The 15898-nt window shown below is 46.4% G+C and overlaps 1 protein-coding gene across 4 annotated transcripts in view; it reads left to right on the forward strand.

Annotated features, from left to right (window-relative positions):
* NFRKB (nuclear factor related to kappaB binding protein) overlaps positions 1-15449 on the forward strand; it is a 38899-nt gene extending 23450 nt beyond the window's left edge. For all 4 annotated transcript variants that reach the window (XM_072729338.1, XM_072729337.1, XM_072729336.1 and 1 more), the window contains exons 14-27: positions 140-219; positions 321-367; positions 3177-3237; positions 3660-3834; positions 4714-4820; positions 5219-5342; positions 5549-5628; positions 5772-5992; positions 6106-6376; positions 7183-7395; positions 9201-9968; positions 12759-12865; positions 13668-13803; positions 13919-15449. In XM_072729338.1, the coding sequence (XP_072585439.1) occupies positions 140-219; positions 321-367; positions 3177-3237; positions 3660-3834; positions 4714-4820; positions 5219-5342; positions 5549-5628; positions 5772-5992; positions 6106-6376; positions 7183-7395; positions 9201-9968; positions 12759-12865; positions 13668-13803; positions 13919-14044 (2516 nt within the window). In that variant the 3' untranslated portion in view covers positions 14045-15449. The remainder of the gene's footprint in view (positions 1-139; positions 220-320; positions 368-3176; positions 3238-3659; positions 3835-4713; positions 4821-5218; positions 5343-5548; positions 5629-5771; positions 5993-6105; positions 6377-7182; positions 7396-9200; positions 9969-12758; positions 12866-13667; positions 13804-13918) is intronic.
* Positions 15450-15898: the final 449 nt, after the last annotated feature.

Below are 15898 nucleotides of genomic sequence, written 5' to 3' on the forward strand. Positions count from 1 at the left end.
GACGGGATAGTAAGTGCAAAGAACCATTGCCCTGTAGGTCCTGATGGCAGCAAGTAAGGAGAAGGTGAGATTTTCAGTAACATCTTAGATTGTTTTTTTATCTCCATTATTGTTATTTGCCTTTTTGTTTTTCTGATAGGTCAGTCTCAAGATAATGAAAAGGAATTAGCTGCACTCTTCCAGCTGTGGCTAGAAACCAAAGACCAGGCTTTCTGTAAGGTACAGTTTTTAAGAAATAACCAGATCTTTCTTGCTGGGCTTCTGGAGTCCTTAACTTTAAAGCCAAAATTTATTTACCTGTTAATGTTTTCCTTTTCCAGCAAGAAAATGAAGACAGCTCAGATGCCACAACACCTGTTCCTCGGGTGTGAGTATAATACTCTAATGATGGCTGGTAATCCATGAAATGACAGTTTAAGGTAGTTCCTTGTTTTGCTGACATTTTTAAGTATGGTAGAGCCATAGTGAACTTCAGAGTTCCTAGTTGTCCGCTGATTCTTCCCGGCCATAAAGTACCTGAGAAGGGTAACGCTCCCATCAGTAAAAGTGGCTTCCGAGCATAGTGTCCTGAATTGGGGAGAGGACTGCATAGTAGAGTCTCTGAGGGGGTTGTGATCCACCTTGTAGGAGGGCACACTCCTTTCCCTGAATTGTTCAGTTCCCATTTCAGAACTGTCTCATTCTGCCCATGAGGAAATTGAGGCATGAGGTTAAGTGACTTGCTGAAGGTTAGTGACAGGACCTGGTCTAGAATGTAGGCCTCTTGACCACTAATCCTGAGCTGTTTATATCACATCATTTCATGTGGCCGTTTTCAGTCTGATGTGCACCCCCGCCCCCAGCATTGTTGTGATACGGTTGACATAGGCTGTTGTGTAAGTTTGAGGTTGTCCCGCATGGTGATTTGATACACGTATGTATTATGAACCAATGACTGTAGTATTAGTTACGTTCATCATGTCACATAATTATCAGCTCTTTTTTTGTGGTGAGAGCATTTAAGATCTCTCTTAGCAACCTGTCCGTTTATGAAACAGTATTGATAACTGTAGTCATCATGCTGTGCGTCAGATCCCCAGAACTTACTGATCTTCTGACTGGAAGTTTGTACCCTTTGATCAGCCTCCCCCCATCTCCCCCACCCACCAGCCCTTGATAACTACCGTTCTACACCGTTTCTGTGACTTTGGCATTTTTTAGATTCCACGTATGTGAGGTCATTGTATTGTCTTCCTCGCCTGATTTTTTTCACTTGGCGTAATGGGCCTGTCAGTACTGTTGGCAAATAGCAGGATTGCCGCCTTTTCTTTATGGCTGCATAATATTCTGTCTTATGGATGACATACCACATTTTCTTTGTTCATCCATTGATGGGCAGTTAGGTTGCCTCTGTATTGAAGCTGTTGTAAATAAGGCTGCAATGAACACAAAGGTGCGCCTGTCTTCTCGAGGTAGCGATTTCGTTTCCTTCAGAAGTACACCCAGAAGTAGGATGGCTGGATCATATGATAGTTCTAATTTTTTTCAATCTAATTTTTTGGAGAATCTCCGTATACCTTCAGTAGCAGCTGAAGCAGTTTGCATTCCTACCAGCAGTGCACAGCAGTTCTCTTTCCCCTGCATCCTTGCTAACACTTGTTATTTTGTATCTTTTTGGTAAAAGCTATTCTAACATGTGTGAGGGTGGTATCTCATGGTGGTTTTGATGTATGATTTGCAACTTTTTCTCTCATTTGGTAGGTTGCTTTTTCATTTTGTTGTTTCCTTTGCTGTGTGGAAGATGTTATTTGGAATAGTCTCACTTGTTTATTTTTACTTTCATTGCTTGCGTGTTTGTGTCATATCTAAAAAATTGTTGCTGAAACCAATGTCTAGGAGCCTCTGTCATAGTGTTTCCTTCTAGGGGTTTTACAGTTTTAGGTGTTGGTTTAAGTCTCTAATTCATTTTGAGTTAATTTTTGTGAGTAGTATAGGATAGAGGTCCAAATTCAGTCTTTCCCATGTGGTTATCCAGGTTCCCCAATGCCACTTATTGAAGAGACTGTCCTTTCCCTGTTGAGTATTCTTGGCTACATTGTCAAATATGGAGCCTTTGGATTGACCATATACATGATGGTTCATTTTTGATTTTTAATTCTGTTTCATTGGCTTATGTGTCCGTTTTTATGCCAGTGCTGTCCGATTTTGACTATTACAATTTTCTAATAAAGTCTGAAATCAGCAAGTGTGATGCTTCGCAAGATGGCATTAGCTGTTTGGGGTTGTTTGTGGTTCCATATAAATTTTAGGATTTTTTTTTTCTATTTCTGTGAAAAATGATATTGGGCTTTTGTTAGAGATTACACTGAATTGGTGGGTGATTTTTGGGTAATTGGACTTTTTGTTTTAAGATTTAGAGAAGAGCAGCAGAGAGGAGGGAAAGTCCCAAGCAGACTCCCTGTTGAGTGCAGACCCCAACACAGGGCTCGGTCTCACAACCCTGAGATCATGACCCCAGCCCAAAACAAGAGTCAGATGCTTAACTGACTACGCTGCCCAGGCACCCCAGTAATATGTACATTTTAACAGTATTTTTCCAATCCACGAAATAGGCAATCTTCATTTATTGTGTCTCTGTGTGTGTTTTCAGTTTCTTTAGTCAAATTCTTAGTTTCTAGTGTACCCACACATCTTTCACCTCCTTTGCTAAATTTATTTCTAGATTAGTTTATTGCTTTGATGCTGTGGTGTGGTTCTTTAGGACCCTGAACACCAGCACAGAGGGCCAGCTGAATGTGGCAGGACCGTTGCCTTACGTAACAGGGGTGTAGCACTCCGTTTCTCTTGGGAGGAGAAAAACCATCCTTGTCATGTTACAGTTTGAAGTCCTTTGTTCCTCTAAGGCTGAATTTTTTTTTTTTTTTTTTGCCATTCAGTGGGGTTTATTTAGCAGTAGTACTGAAAACGTAAAAATATCAGCCTCTTTCTCACCTATGTAGTAACTTTCTGGATGTCTAAGACTCGAGTAATTTTCAGAAATCTAGGACTTACTTGGTAGGATTTGGAAAGTGGACTTTTGACCTTTGCAGGAACAGAGTACTAATGAAGGGACATTTTTTTCATGGTGCAAAGGACTGGTTCTGGGTACTGGAGAAAAGGTGATGGAGGGTGATGATGCAAAATCCTTTATGTTTCAGAAGAACAGACTATGTGGTGCGGCCCAGCACGGGGGAGGAGAAACGAGTTTTTCAGGAGCAGGTAAGAGATCACTAGCACCCAGTGAAAATCACTTCATCTGTGGGGCCATGCAGAGAAAGCTCTGAGCCTGAGTCTCCTTGACCACAAATTCTTCGAGGAAACTCACACCCTTAACCTTAGATAGTCTGTTGGTTGAGCTTCTTTGCTGGGGGGTGGAATTGGTATGAGGAAAGGGAATGTGAAATGTTTCGATGGGCTTTTCTTCCAGACAGTAAAATACACTTATATTTTTCTCTGTGTCTCTTTGCTAGTGATTAGGGCTCGAGATGATCCTTTTCCCACTCTGGTTGGCTGTGGTATTCCTAGTGGAATACCCTGTTTTCTTGTCTTAGTCTCTCCAGGCTGACCCTTTACTGTATGAGAACATTAGAAAGAACCCCACTGATTGTGACTTAAGGGCCTTCTCTGGTTTCTCTTGGTAGGAGCGTTACAGATACAGCCAACCCCATAAGGCGTTCACCTTTCGCATGCATGGCTTCGAGTCTGTAGTAGGGCCTGTGAAGGGTGTTTTTGACAAAGAGACCTCACTCAACAAGGCTCGGGAGCACTCCCTGCTGCGTTCTGACCGGCCTGCCTATGTCACCATCCTGTCTCTTGGTATGTGTCATCTGTCCCTTGTCAGGGATCCCTTCTTTCTCCAACCAGCTCTCTCTCCCTCACCCCCTGGAAGAGCTCTAAGGGTCCAATGTAGTTTTAGGAGGCCTTAGAATTTGGGAAACGAAGGGAGGATTCTATCCCCAGAGACTGATGCCAGGAATCAGTGTTTTTTCCCTGATGTCTGAGCTCACATTTATTTTATGCAGGAATTTTTCACAGGCCAGTGAAATAGCTTGTTTGGGAATTTGCTTTCTCCAGGCTGATTGTTTAAGATGAGATTTTTAACCTTTTTTGTGCCATGAAGCTTTTTGGTAGTGTAGTGAATCCTGTACACTCCATCTCAGGATTTTGTCTTTAAATTCATAAAATGAAATGTGTAGGGTTACAAAAACCAGTCTTTATTAAAGTATTTATCAGAATGTTAAATTTATGATGCAGAAATACATGTTTTTTATTACGATATGAAATGACAGCCTCCAGCAGGAGGTCTTATATCTCTGTAATTTTCAAATAGTGATGAGTAGAAATGACACTGTGATGGGAAATTGTCCACAGCAGCTACGATGTGATATGAAAATATTTGACTTCTGATCACGTCGCTGCCAGTAGATTTGTTACCTTTGCTCATACCTGAAGGAAATACTAAATTTCAGTCAGATGTTTTTCCCACCCGAGCTGATGGACCTTAGTGTCAGCTGCAGGTGTGAAGAATACAGGACACCTGCCCCGTTACTGTCATAATAGATGATAACGCTGAGTCTGATTAAAGCAAAGAGACACCTATTCAGCAAGCTACTCCCCATGAGAGCAGGCTAGAGGGACAGTGCTCGTCACTGGCAGCCTTGCTTGACTCTTGGACTCATTTCCCGATGCTATCAGTTCGAGACGCTGCGGCCCGGCTGCCTAACGGGGAAGGTACCCGGGCAGAGATCTGCGAACTGCTCAAGGACTCCCAGTTCCTCGCACCAGATGTCACCAGCACTCAGGTAAGATGGAAAAGAGATCGTGACTGTTTTGTTCCAGGATGGATTTAAGGAAACTTACAAGGAAGTATAAAGTGTAATAATTTTTTTCAACTGAATGAAGAAGAGGAAAGGAGAAGATGCTGAGAAATGTGACTGGTGATGATCTAAGACCTGTAGTCAGCAGAGCACAGATTTGACTCTGCACTTCAGCTTCTTCTACAGCTGCTTAGTTCCCGGCTCCTGCAGGGGACCGCTCAGTCTCTCAGGAATCTTGTTTTGCCAAGAGACACAGTGAGCCATTGGCAGTACTGCCACCAGGCTGAGATAGGATGTGTGTGTCGGCTGCGACTTACACCCAGCGATTTTTTTCTGGTGTCCAAATCTGACTTGTCTCTTTTCCCCTTTGGTCTGGTTCTCAGGTGAACACAGTAGTGAGTGGGGCACTGGATCGGCTGCATTATGAAAAAGACCCGTGTGTGAAATACGACATTGGGCGAAAGCTGTGGATCTACCTGCATCGAGACCGGAGCGAGGAGGAGTTCGGTGTGTGAGGCTCTGAGTTGACTAGGGGTGCTTCTTACTCCCTGCCCCAGTTTCGTTTTGCTTTTCAGTGATGTTCAGGCAGGATGGGAGTGATGTACAGGCAGCTATCTAGCCCACTGGTGAGGCCACCAGCAAGGTCATGGAACCCTCATCCTTGCTATGCTGAGGTTAAACTCTTGCTGAACCTTAACCACTCTTGTTGACAGAGCGGATTCACCAAGCACAAGCAGCTGCAGCTAAAGCCAGAAAAGCCCTTCAGCAAAAACCCAAGCCCCCATCCAAGGTGGTAAGTGACCTCTGGGAGCCTTACTGGTGTCAGAGTTGGTGGCAGCTAGGCCTTCTGTGACCTCAGTGCATCGGAAACCGCAGGGCTGTGCCATCGCTTGGGGACTCTGTTAAACTGCACCCGGATTTCTCTTCTGCCTGTAGAAATCCGGTAGCAAGGAGAGTTCCCTGAAGGTCCTCGGCAGCGGCCCCTCCGAGCAGAGCCAGATGAGCCTCAGTGACTCCAGCATGCCCCCCACCCCAGTCACACCCGTGACCCCCACCACTCCAGCTTTGCCTGCCACTCCGATCTCCCCTCCCCCCGTGTCATCTGTGAACAAAAGTGGTCCTACTACTGTCTCAGAACCAGCTAAGTCTAGCTCAGGGTAAGCTCTTCCATTTTTTTCTCCAGCTTTCTCTTTTTCCAGTAAAGGCCTTTTGGGTATGTGGCTTAAGTTTGTTTTTTGTCACCCCCGCCCATTTCCTTGTTTCCTTATAGTGTCCTCTTGGTGTCTTCACCAACAATGCCACAGCTGGGAACCATGCTTTCCCCGGCTTCCAACCAGACTCCACCAAACTCTCAGGCCGCCACCCGCGTTGTGAGCCACTCTGGCTCGGCTGGACTACCCCAGGTGCGGGTGGTGGCGCAGCCTGGCCTTCCTACTGTGACTCAGCAGTCTGCAGGGCCAGCACAGACGCTGCCGCAGATGCCAGCGGGACCACAGATTCGTGTTCCAGCCACTGCTACTCAGACCAAAGTCGTGCCCCAGGTAAACAGGGACAGTGAACCAGGACCACAAGGTGGTCTAATGAGTCCCGTGGCAGGCTGTGGAGGGACCGAGGAGCCTTAGATCATTGTTGCTGCTACTCTTTATCACAGCAGCCCAGTTAATGTCCACAGCCGGGTAAGCATGACTAATAAGTTGTATTTTACGTGCTGGGAATCAGAACTTCTGAGAAGTTCAGTGACTTACCCAGCATTGTAACGTCAGGACCTTTATGGAGGTGGGATGGGATTCTAAATCTCAGGCTCCTTCTGTTGTGCCTTGAGTCTTAGCTGTACTGCTAACTAGTTGGGTAACTTTAGAGAAGGGTCTTAGCTCCTGTGGACTCAGTTTCCTTTACTGTGAAAGGGGCATAATGCTTATTCTCATTGTGGAGGAATAAAATGGGATGTGCAGTGTAAAGCTTTCTGAAAATTAAGATGCTCCACACAGATACAAGAACTTTACAGTGTGCACTTAAGAGTCTAGTGAGCTTGGGCAGCCCTGGTGGCGCAGCGGTTTGGCGCCGCCTACAGCCCAGGGCGTGATCCTGGAGACCCGGGATCGCATCCCATGTCGGGCTCCCTGCATGGAGCCTGCTTCTCCCTCTGCCTGTGTCTCTGCCTGTCTCTCTCTCTCTCTGAATGAATAAATAAATCTTTAAAAAAAAAAAAAGTCTAGTGAGCCTTAGCACTGATAGAGTAGAAGTACTCTCAGGGACACGTCCTGGGTGGTGGCTGGCTGGAGACGGCTTGGTGTGCTGGGCTGCACCTCGGTGTCTAATCAAGCTCTTGGCTTCACACTTGAACTAGACAGTAATGGCCACCGTTCCAGTCAAAGCCCAGACCGCGGCGGCCACTGTGCAGCGGCCCGGACCCGGGCAGACGGGGCTCACGATGACAAGTCTCCCTGCCACGGCCAGCCCCGCGAGCAAGCCAGCCACAAGTTCTCCCGGGAGCTCTGCTCCGAGTGCTTCCACAGCTGCTGTCATTCAGAATGTCACAGGACAGAACATCATCAAGCAGGTTGGTGGAAATCTCTCTGGGTGGATTTGACTCCTTCATCCTAAAGCTGGGGACAGTTGGAGGTCTTAATGATTTGTCTTCTTGATCCTTAGTTCGTGGGTATTTCAAAGTTGAATTCCTGCTGACGACAGTACAGGCTTCACAGATACCAAAGATTTCTTTCCTGTATAATTTAGCATTTAGTAGTTTCTGGATTTGGTGTAGACATTCCATGAATTTATTTAGTGAAAATTTTGCAGTATAACATTATATACCTTTGTGGTGTTTTGCCTTATCTCTGGTAACAGTAGGATACACCTGCACTTGCCTGGCTGTGAATATGCAAGGATGATCACTGAATTCTGAAGAATTGTTAGGCATTGGGGCTCCTGGCTGGCTTAGGAGAGCTTGTGACTCTTGACCCTAGAGTTGTGAGTTCGAGTTCCACTCACAATGGGTGCAGAGGTTACTTAAAAATAAAATCTTCAAAAAATAAAAAAAACCTAAGAATTGTTAGGCACAGTAGCAGTGATAGATGTGGTTTTTATGTGCTGATGCCATGGAGTATTGAAAGAAGGGAGTTGAAAGTGTGTCCTACAGCTTTCTTTGGGCTTGAGTGATTAGATAGACTGTGATATTATTTACTGAGATAGAAGAAAATACCAAGGTGCAGACATGGGAATGCAGTCCGAGAGAACGGTGTGTTCATGAAGCCGGTACCTGTGTCAAGGGTATGAAAGTGGGAGTGACATGAGGCTGAATATTGATGACTCATTGGTTACAGGTAATGAGTGTACTTGACTGGCCACCACTGGATTGGTAGCTGTTTGGGAATGGGTTCAAAAGAGAATGTAAGGTGAGGAAGTGGAGACCAGCAATGTAGGCAATTTTTAAGCAATTCTGCTTTTGACAAGAGCAGAGAACGGGCTGGAGGGAGGTGTGGAGTAAATGAGGGTCGTCTTCTTTGTAGGTTGAGAAATGTTAAAGCAGGTTTGCATTCTGATGGCAGTGGTCCAGCAGAGAGGGGGAATTGCTCACGCAACAGAGAGAAGGTCCCTGAGGCTAGAAGAGTTGCATGTATTACACATGGGACATCGGCCTTGGATAGGAGTCAGGGTATGAATCCAGCAGGTCTGGCTCCAGAGCCCATGTCGTGACCACATGCCATTCGGCTGCTCTCAAAATTAAGGGTCACCATAACTTGACTTTTTAAAATTTACCTTATGTTAAAGGAAACACATTTTTTGAAACAGTTGGGAAATATAAATATATATTATTAGATACTATTTACAGATGATTATTAGGTAATAACAGGTGGGGGCTTTATGTGTGACCTAACATGTGATCTCTCTTGGAAAATGTTCTGTGTACACTTAAAAAGAATGCATATTTTGCTACTTTTGGCTGGAATGTTCCATATATATATCTGTTAAGCTCATCTGGTCTAATGTGTAGGTGATTATATTTTTTACTTTAAAAAGTCCTTTTCCAAGTGAGAAATGTGTACAGAAGTATTGATCAGCAAAATGATATATATTGGTTTACTTTAAAGTATTCCAACTCCTCTATCTACCCCTTCCCCCTAAAAAAGCAGGGAAGGACATAAAACAAGATTGGCAAAATGATCACTTTGAAGCTGGGTGAGAGTGAGTACATGGATTTGTTATACACTGTTCTCTATTTTTGTAAATGGTTACCAGTTTTCAAAACAAAAAGAAAACTGTCTGAAACACACATACCCAAGACATGGAGGTTTGTCTCATTACACTGCACAACCAGCTTAGCTCTGTGGACCCCCTTATCATTGCTGTTTCTTCTCCATCCAGGTGGCAATCACTGGGCAGCTCGGTGTGAAGCCCCAGGCGGGCAACAGCATTCCGCTCACGGCCACTAACTTCCGCATCCAGGGTAAGGATGTCTTGCGGCTGCCGCCCTCTTCCATCACGACAGATGCCAAAGGCCAGACGGTTCTGCGAATCACTCCGGACATGATGGCCACGTTGGCCAAGTCCCAGGTCACCACTGTCAAATTGACTCAGGACCTCTTTGGGACAGGAAGTGGCGCCGGGGGCAAGGGCATTTCTGCTACCTTGCACGTCACCTCCAATCCAGTCCATGCCACGGACAGCCCTGCCAAGGCCAGCTCAGCCAGTGCCCCTTCATCCACTCCAACAGGTACCACCGTGGTTAAAGTGACTCCTGACCTCAAGCCAACAGAAGCCTCAAGTTCAGCTTTTCGCTTGATGCCAGCACTTGGTGTGAGTGTGGCAGACCAGAAGGGGAAAAACACAGTGGCTTCTTCAGAAGCAAAACCAGCTGCCACGATCCGCATCGTGCAGGGCCTGGGAGTGATGCCCCCCAAAGCAGGTCAGACCATCACAGTCGCAACCCATGCCAAGCAGGGGTCCTCAGTGGCCAGTGGGTCTGGAACTGTCCATACTTCTGCGGTGTCCTTGCCCAGTATGAATGCTGCTGTGTCCAAGACTGTGGCCGTGGCCTCCGGGGCCGCAAGCACCCCCATCAGCATCGGGACAGGCGCCTCTGCCGTGCGGCAGGTCCCGGTCAGCACCACGGTTGTTTCCACGTCCCAGGCTGTGAGTAACAGGTGGGGGGAAGAGTAGCCCTCACGCTTAGGGTAACAGAAAATGCACCCTGTCTGTATCTCTTTGTTTGACCCCAACGGCTTAACTTTCTAATGAGCTTTTTTGTTTAATTTCAAAACAAATTTATGAAGTAGTGTATGCATACATTCTTATAAAGATTAAAACAGTACAGAAGTACATAGAATAAAAGATAACATTTCTTTCACTAGTCTCTACTTCTCCCTTCATGAGAGCTGATTACTATTGGTATCTTGGCATTTATCCTTCCGGTCCTTTTCCTGAGCATTCCCATACCGTGTGTATACATAGTTTAAAAAGAGAGCCCCGTGAGAGACCTTAAATCCGTATACTGTTCTGTGATTTGCTTTATTTATTAAAAAATCTGTTTGGGGGATTATTCTAGATCTGACGTGGATATTGACAGCTTTCTTTTTTTTAACAATACATGGTAATCCATAGAGGGGATAAGCTTGAACCTTTCTTCTTTTAAAGACCAAGGTTGCGGTGAACGAACATGTATAAATATTTCTGGAGCGGAGGTTCCTAGAATGGGTCAGGGATACATGTATTGAAAGTTTTGTTAAGTCCAGTTGTGCACCCAAAAAGACCATAGCACCTTACACTCCCATCAGCAGCTCTCCTTTCTCCCCCTACCCTAACCAGTGCTGGATATCACAGGTTTGTTGTTTGTTAACTTTAATTAACTGGTGAAAAAAGTTCTTTTTCTGTTTAATTTCCCTGATCTTGAGAGGGGTTGAGCATCCATTTTGGGATGTGCTGTCCAGTGGTGAATAAATCTTAGCCAATTTTCTTCTGGGGTATTTAGCTTTTTTACGTTGTTTGAGGTGGCTCTTTGTATCTTCTGTCGGTTAATTCTTGGTATGTGTAGAAAATCTTTCCTTCCAGTCTGTCATTTTTTAACCTTCCATATGGAGTCTTTGCTCTACAGGTATTTTATCGGACTAGATCTATCAACATTTTCTTTTATGGTTCCTGGGTTTTGTGTCTTATGCTTTTCTGACTTCAGATTAGCTTTCATTTTTATAAGATATTTTTAGGGTTTTAGGAAAAAGTATGATGGATAATCCATTTAAAACATATTTCCTGAATGACATGTTGTAGAGATGCCATCTTATATTTCTTTATCTCAACATCATTGACTAGTTTATTCCTTACCTAGTAATTTGAAATGCTACAGTTACAAAGTAAATTCCCATATCAACATCGGTATGTTTCTGGGTGCCTGTGGATAAGAGCGCTGTTCTATAGAGTGGGGTGCATATAGACATTAATGAGCCCAGTTTTACTTTTCAAAGCAAGCTGTGTAGTAAAACCTCAGTAATTTGGGTAAAAGCCAGAGCAGTGGAGGAAGGAGGACATTAGTAAAACCAGCCGGCCAACAAACCTTGAAACACAGTGGCTTACAAGGAAATATTTATTTAGGTTCTCATATCACAAAAGTTAAATTACGGAAGCAAGGAAACTGTGTGTACTCGCACCACTTTTGTTTCTCTTGAGTTCTCTTCTAACGCAGAAAGGTAGTAAGCCCATGGCATCTCCTCTCCATCACAGTCTAGACAAATACAACCCGAGAGCGTGTGAGGGGCACGAAGTCTGGGGCAGTGATTCTTTTCCTGGTCTAGTCAGCTACCTAGGCTAGTTCACAGAGGGACAATTCTAGCTGGAGTTCCTGTGGTCTGAAATGTTGGAAGCAACTGAGGCATTTTTAAGAAAATAAAACCATAAATAAATCCACCCGGAGGTACCATCTCAAGGTATTCGGTGGCCTGTTGACATCTTTGAGTGCTTTCTGATGGGCTGCACATTGTGAGTAAACTGGAGAGAGGGATGAGTAGCTGTGACACGGTTTCACACCCGCGTGCCTGGCTTCTTTAGAAATAGCTTGCCCTTGGGAAATGTCGATGCCTCCTCTTAGTATCCTAGCAACCACTCCTCTTGAATCATTTTTAAAAATCAGATTTACACAAGATGTAACTGTGTATAAATTCTGTTACCAACCAAAGGTTCAAAAGCAGGCAGCCTAAAAACAGGTGGTGCAGTGAGCTAATCTTTGCCATTGAAATCCCAAAGACTCTAGGCCTCTTCAGCTTCTCTTTTCCTTTTAGGCCTTATTGGCTCTGGAGTTGGACTTTTCACTTGGTTGAGTTTATTATTAATGCCCCTTACCTAATAACCTCTCTTATCTGTGGGAGAGACGGAAAGCACCTGGAAAATGTGACCTGTTCCTAATCTAGCCTGCCCTGCTGTATGCTCCCCACCAGTGAGCCTGCGTTCCAGGGAAGCAGTGGTTGTGCACTTTATTAACTCTTGAGTGCCTCTGTCCTTCTTACATGGACTCCAGATAGTGATTGTGTGCCAAGTGTTGGGAGGTACACAGCTGACTTCAGGCCCTACCCACTCGGGCTCAGACTCTTACTGCGCCTAAGTGAACACACGCTTTCCTTTTCGATCTAGTGCATATTCTTATCCCGATAGTAGCATATATCCCGATATATGGTTATTGCTGCTCTGGGTGGTGTGAAGGAGGATGGTTAATAGATCAGATGATACCTAAATGTAGTATGTGAGCATGTAACTGCAGCCTCTTGGCAGCTCCCTGAGGGTAGCTTGGGCCCACACCTCAGAAAGATTGGGCCCCTGCAGAGTCACCGAAATGAGAGCATCTGAGTGCTTGTGTCTCCGTTCTGGGGCCCTGGAGGTGACCCTTGGTAGTTTTCCTTACCACCGATCCCATAAGCCTGATTTCCTTTTTCTTTTTAGGGGAAGCTGCCTACGCGAATCACGGTTCCACTGTCTGTCATCAGCCAGCCTATGAAGGGCAAAAGCGTGGTCACGGCCCCCATCATCAAAGGCAGCCTTGGAGCCAAGTAAGTGCCCTGGTGCTGGGCAGGCAGGGCTTCCAGGCGACTCCTTGCTCCACGGTGGAAAGGCAGCTCATTTTTCTGGGGCTCTCCTTGGATATTTCTCCTTTCTTGTGCTCTTGTGTATTTCTTGAGGACCTAGTATTGTTTTAGGTGCTGGGGACACAGAGCAGGGATTAAAACAGACAGAAATCTGTGCTGTCCTCAAGCTTACGTTGTAGGGTGAGGAAAGAAATCATAGAGTAGATACCACGTGGGGTGGTGATATGTACTATGGGGAGAAAAGCAAGAATGGGGACGGGAAGTGCTGGGATGGGGTGGGTTGGTGATGTGGCTCAGATGGCAGTTTCCAGTGGGTGTTAGGGAAGGCCTCACTTTGACATTGAGCCCTGGGCCATGATAGTTCAGAAGAGGAGGACTTACTGGGGAGCCTAGGCTTTGTGTGCTCCTGACCTAAACAGGGATAAAGGGGCTTGATGAGATCAGCCTGGTGGTCTCAAGGCAGCTATTTTGGGGGACATGTCTTGTCTGGAATACACACTTCCCTGGGGTCCTGTCCCTTATTTGGCTGATGAGAGTATGGTGTCAGAGCCATTGTATCCAGAGCACTGAGGGCCTTGGGGCTTTGTGAGAAGCCTAGAAGCCAAGAGAAAGGTGGTCTCACCGGCTGGTTTCCATTTCAGTCCAGAATACAGGAGTCTTCACTGGCCTGCAGATTTCACTGTTTTCCTTAAGCACATGGCCTGGTTCTGGGCCAGAGGTAACACCCCTCTTGTCCTGACGCCTCACTCCTGCTTTCCCTCCACAGCCTCAGTGGGTTGGGCCGCAATATCATCCTCACCACCATGCCCGCGGGTACTAAGCTCATTGCTGGCAATAAGCCCGTTAGTTTCCTCACTGCCCAGCAGTTGCAGCAGCTTCAGCAACAAGGTCAGGCCACACAGGTAAGGGCCGAGGCAAACTGTTGGCCACATCAGGCTTCTCTCTCCTTTGCTATTTGTTCGCAATTGAGGAGCTCATTTGCAACCTCCTGACCAGACCTCCTCTCTTTGCAAACAGGTGCGCATCCAGACTGTCCCCGCATCCCATCTTCAACAGGGAACAGCTTCTGGTTCCTCCAAAGCAGTCTCCACTGTCGTCGTGACTACAGCTCCATCTCCTAAACAGGCACCTGAACAGCAGTGATTCAGGGAGAGAGAGAGAGAGAGAGAGAGAGAGAGAGAGAAAGAGCGAGAGATGGCGTCCGTGAAAGAGCGCGCCTGGTCTGCCCTCCTGGCCGAGAGGAGGGGAGCAGGGAGGTGGCATCGTTCTCCTCAGCTTGTCTGTTTAGGAAAGAACAGCAGTGGGATGATGGCAGCGGTGGCCTGGATCTCCACCGCACTCCACAGCGGAGCACGCCGAGGAGTCCCCCCGGGCTTCCAAGGGCTGTTCGTTCTGAGCCGGGAGAAGCTCCTCTGTTAGGGTCGGGTGAGGTCATCGTTGTGCCACGTGAGCCACAGTTCTCTCCTGAGAGTCAGACACCGGGGAAGGCTTACAGCCGCCAAGTGTGCCAAGTGGCCAGAAGCCTCGTTCTGTATGGGGATTGGATTTTTTAGCTTCTGCTCTTCTCCGTGACTAGTGGTCTAGATAGGAGTTTTGTGTCCAGAAATTTTTATGTAACTTATTTTTTTAAAGAACCTGTTGTATATCCTTATCCAATAGAAACCTGGGCCGTAGCCCTCCCACCCTGTCCTCCAAACTGATTGCTGCTATTCTTTTGACCAGAAGAAAATAGCAGAATTCTTAGTAAGTTGGTGGCTGACTTGATCACTACATAGTAACGGGGAGGCTGAAAGGTGGGCAGGAAACCTAGGGAGTGAGAGAACGTGGGTTCCCCCAAGTGGGATGAGTCTGGCACTGCTTCATGAAGAGGTTTCGAGATCTTGAGTGTGGGCCATAGCTTCACCTGCTGACTACGTCCTGCTTGTCAGGCCTGTTCACACCAAAGTCCAGAGCCGGCGGACAGAGTAGGCCAGCGCCAGCAGAAATGTTGCTTTTGCAGCTCAGACATTACTGCAGTTCAGAGGTTACACGTTCTGCTTTGCTCCAGAGCAAGAGTCTGCAAACCACAGCCCTGGGGCTGGCTACTTGTTTTTGTAAATAAAGTCTTATTGGAACACAGCCCACGGCCATTTGTCTGTGTGTTACCATGGCTGCTTTCAGTTAGAAGGCAGACCCGAGTAACTGGCTTGGAGTCCATAGGCCCTCAGGCCCCTTGGGTAAAACTTTGCTGACTTCTCTGGAGTAGAGACGGCACGAAGAGCGGGGTGTGTGCACTAGGAGCAGCATGGTCACGGGAGAGGTCAGTCGGGATTTATCGGTCCTGTCATCCCGGCTGTGTCACACTTCTCAGCCTCCACCAAGCTCTAGGCAGAGCTCTGAACAATGTTTTAAGATGTATTAAGTAATTAAAGCACTGGTTGTGAACAATATGTGCCTCTTTTGTATGGGAGCAAGGGTTGGATGGTAAAGCTTTTGTGCAGTGTCAGGGCTCCCCTGCATCTCTTGAGAGTATCCAAGTTATTAAAAATGTGTCTTTAATCTGTGGAAATGTAGTGATGTTTTATGGGGACTGGTGAGGAAGTGGACTTAAGGGGCAGGGAATTTCCCTGGCCTACTTGAGAGGGGGTCTCCAGGTGGAAGCTGAGTGATGAGATAGGTTGCGGAGGAACAGAGAAGGCCAGAGGAGCTGGTGGCTTTCTAGACCTCACATTTGAGGCAGTCCTGTAAAATAGACATTGTTATCCCTCTTCTGGCTTCTCACCCCTGTGACAGATTGCAAGTCTGAGTTGAGGTTAAAGAGGAGCAACATAAAAATCCAGTTTTCTAAGTCACCTGTCCTTACTGCTGCCTTCCTCAGGGAGGATGGCTGTGACGTGTCATGCTGAGAGGCGCTGGGGTAAGCCCAAGTTACAGAGGGCAGAGGTGAATTGGCTGAGGGGTGAGCGAGCATTTGCTGGTAGTGGGGGGCTGGCACAGAGGTCGGACTGGGAAGGGGCA

The sequence above is a fragment of the Vulpes vulpes genome, chromosome 12 (genome assembly GCF_048418805.1).
Source record: "Vulpes vulpes isolate BD-2025 chromosome 12, VulVul3, whole genome shotgun sequence".
NCBI lineage: Eukaryota > Metazoa > Chordata > Mammalia > Carnivora > Canidae > Vulpes > Vulpes vulpes.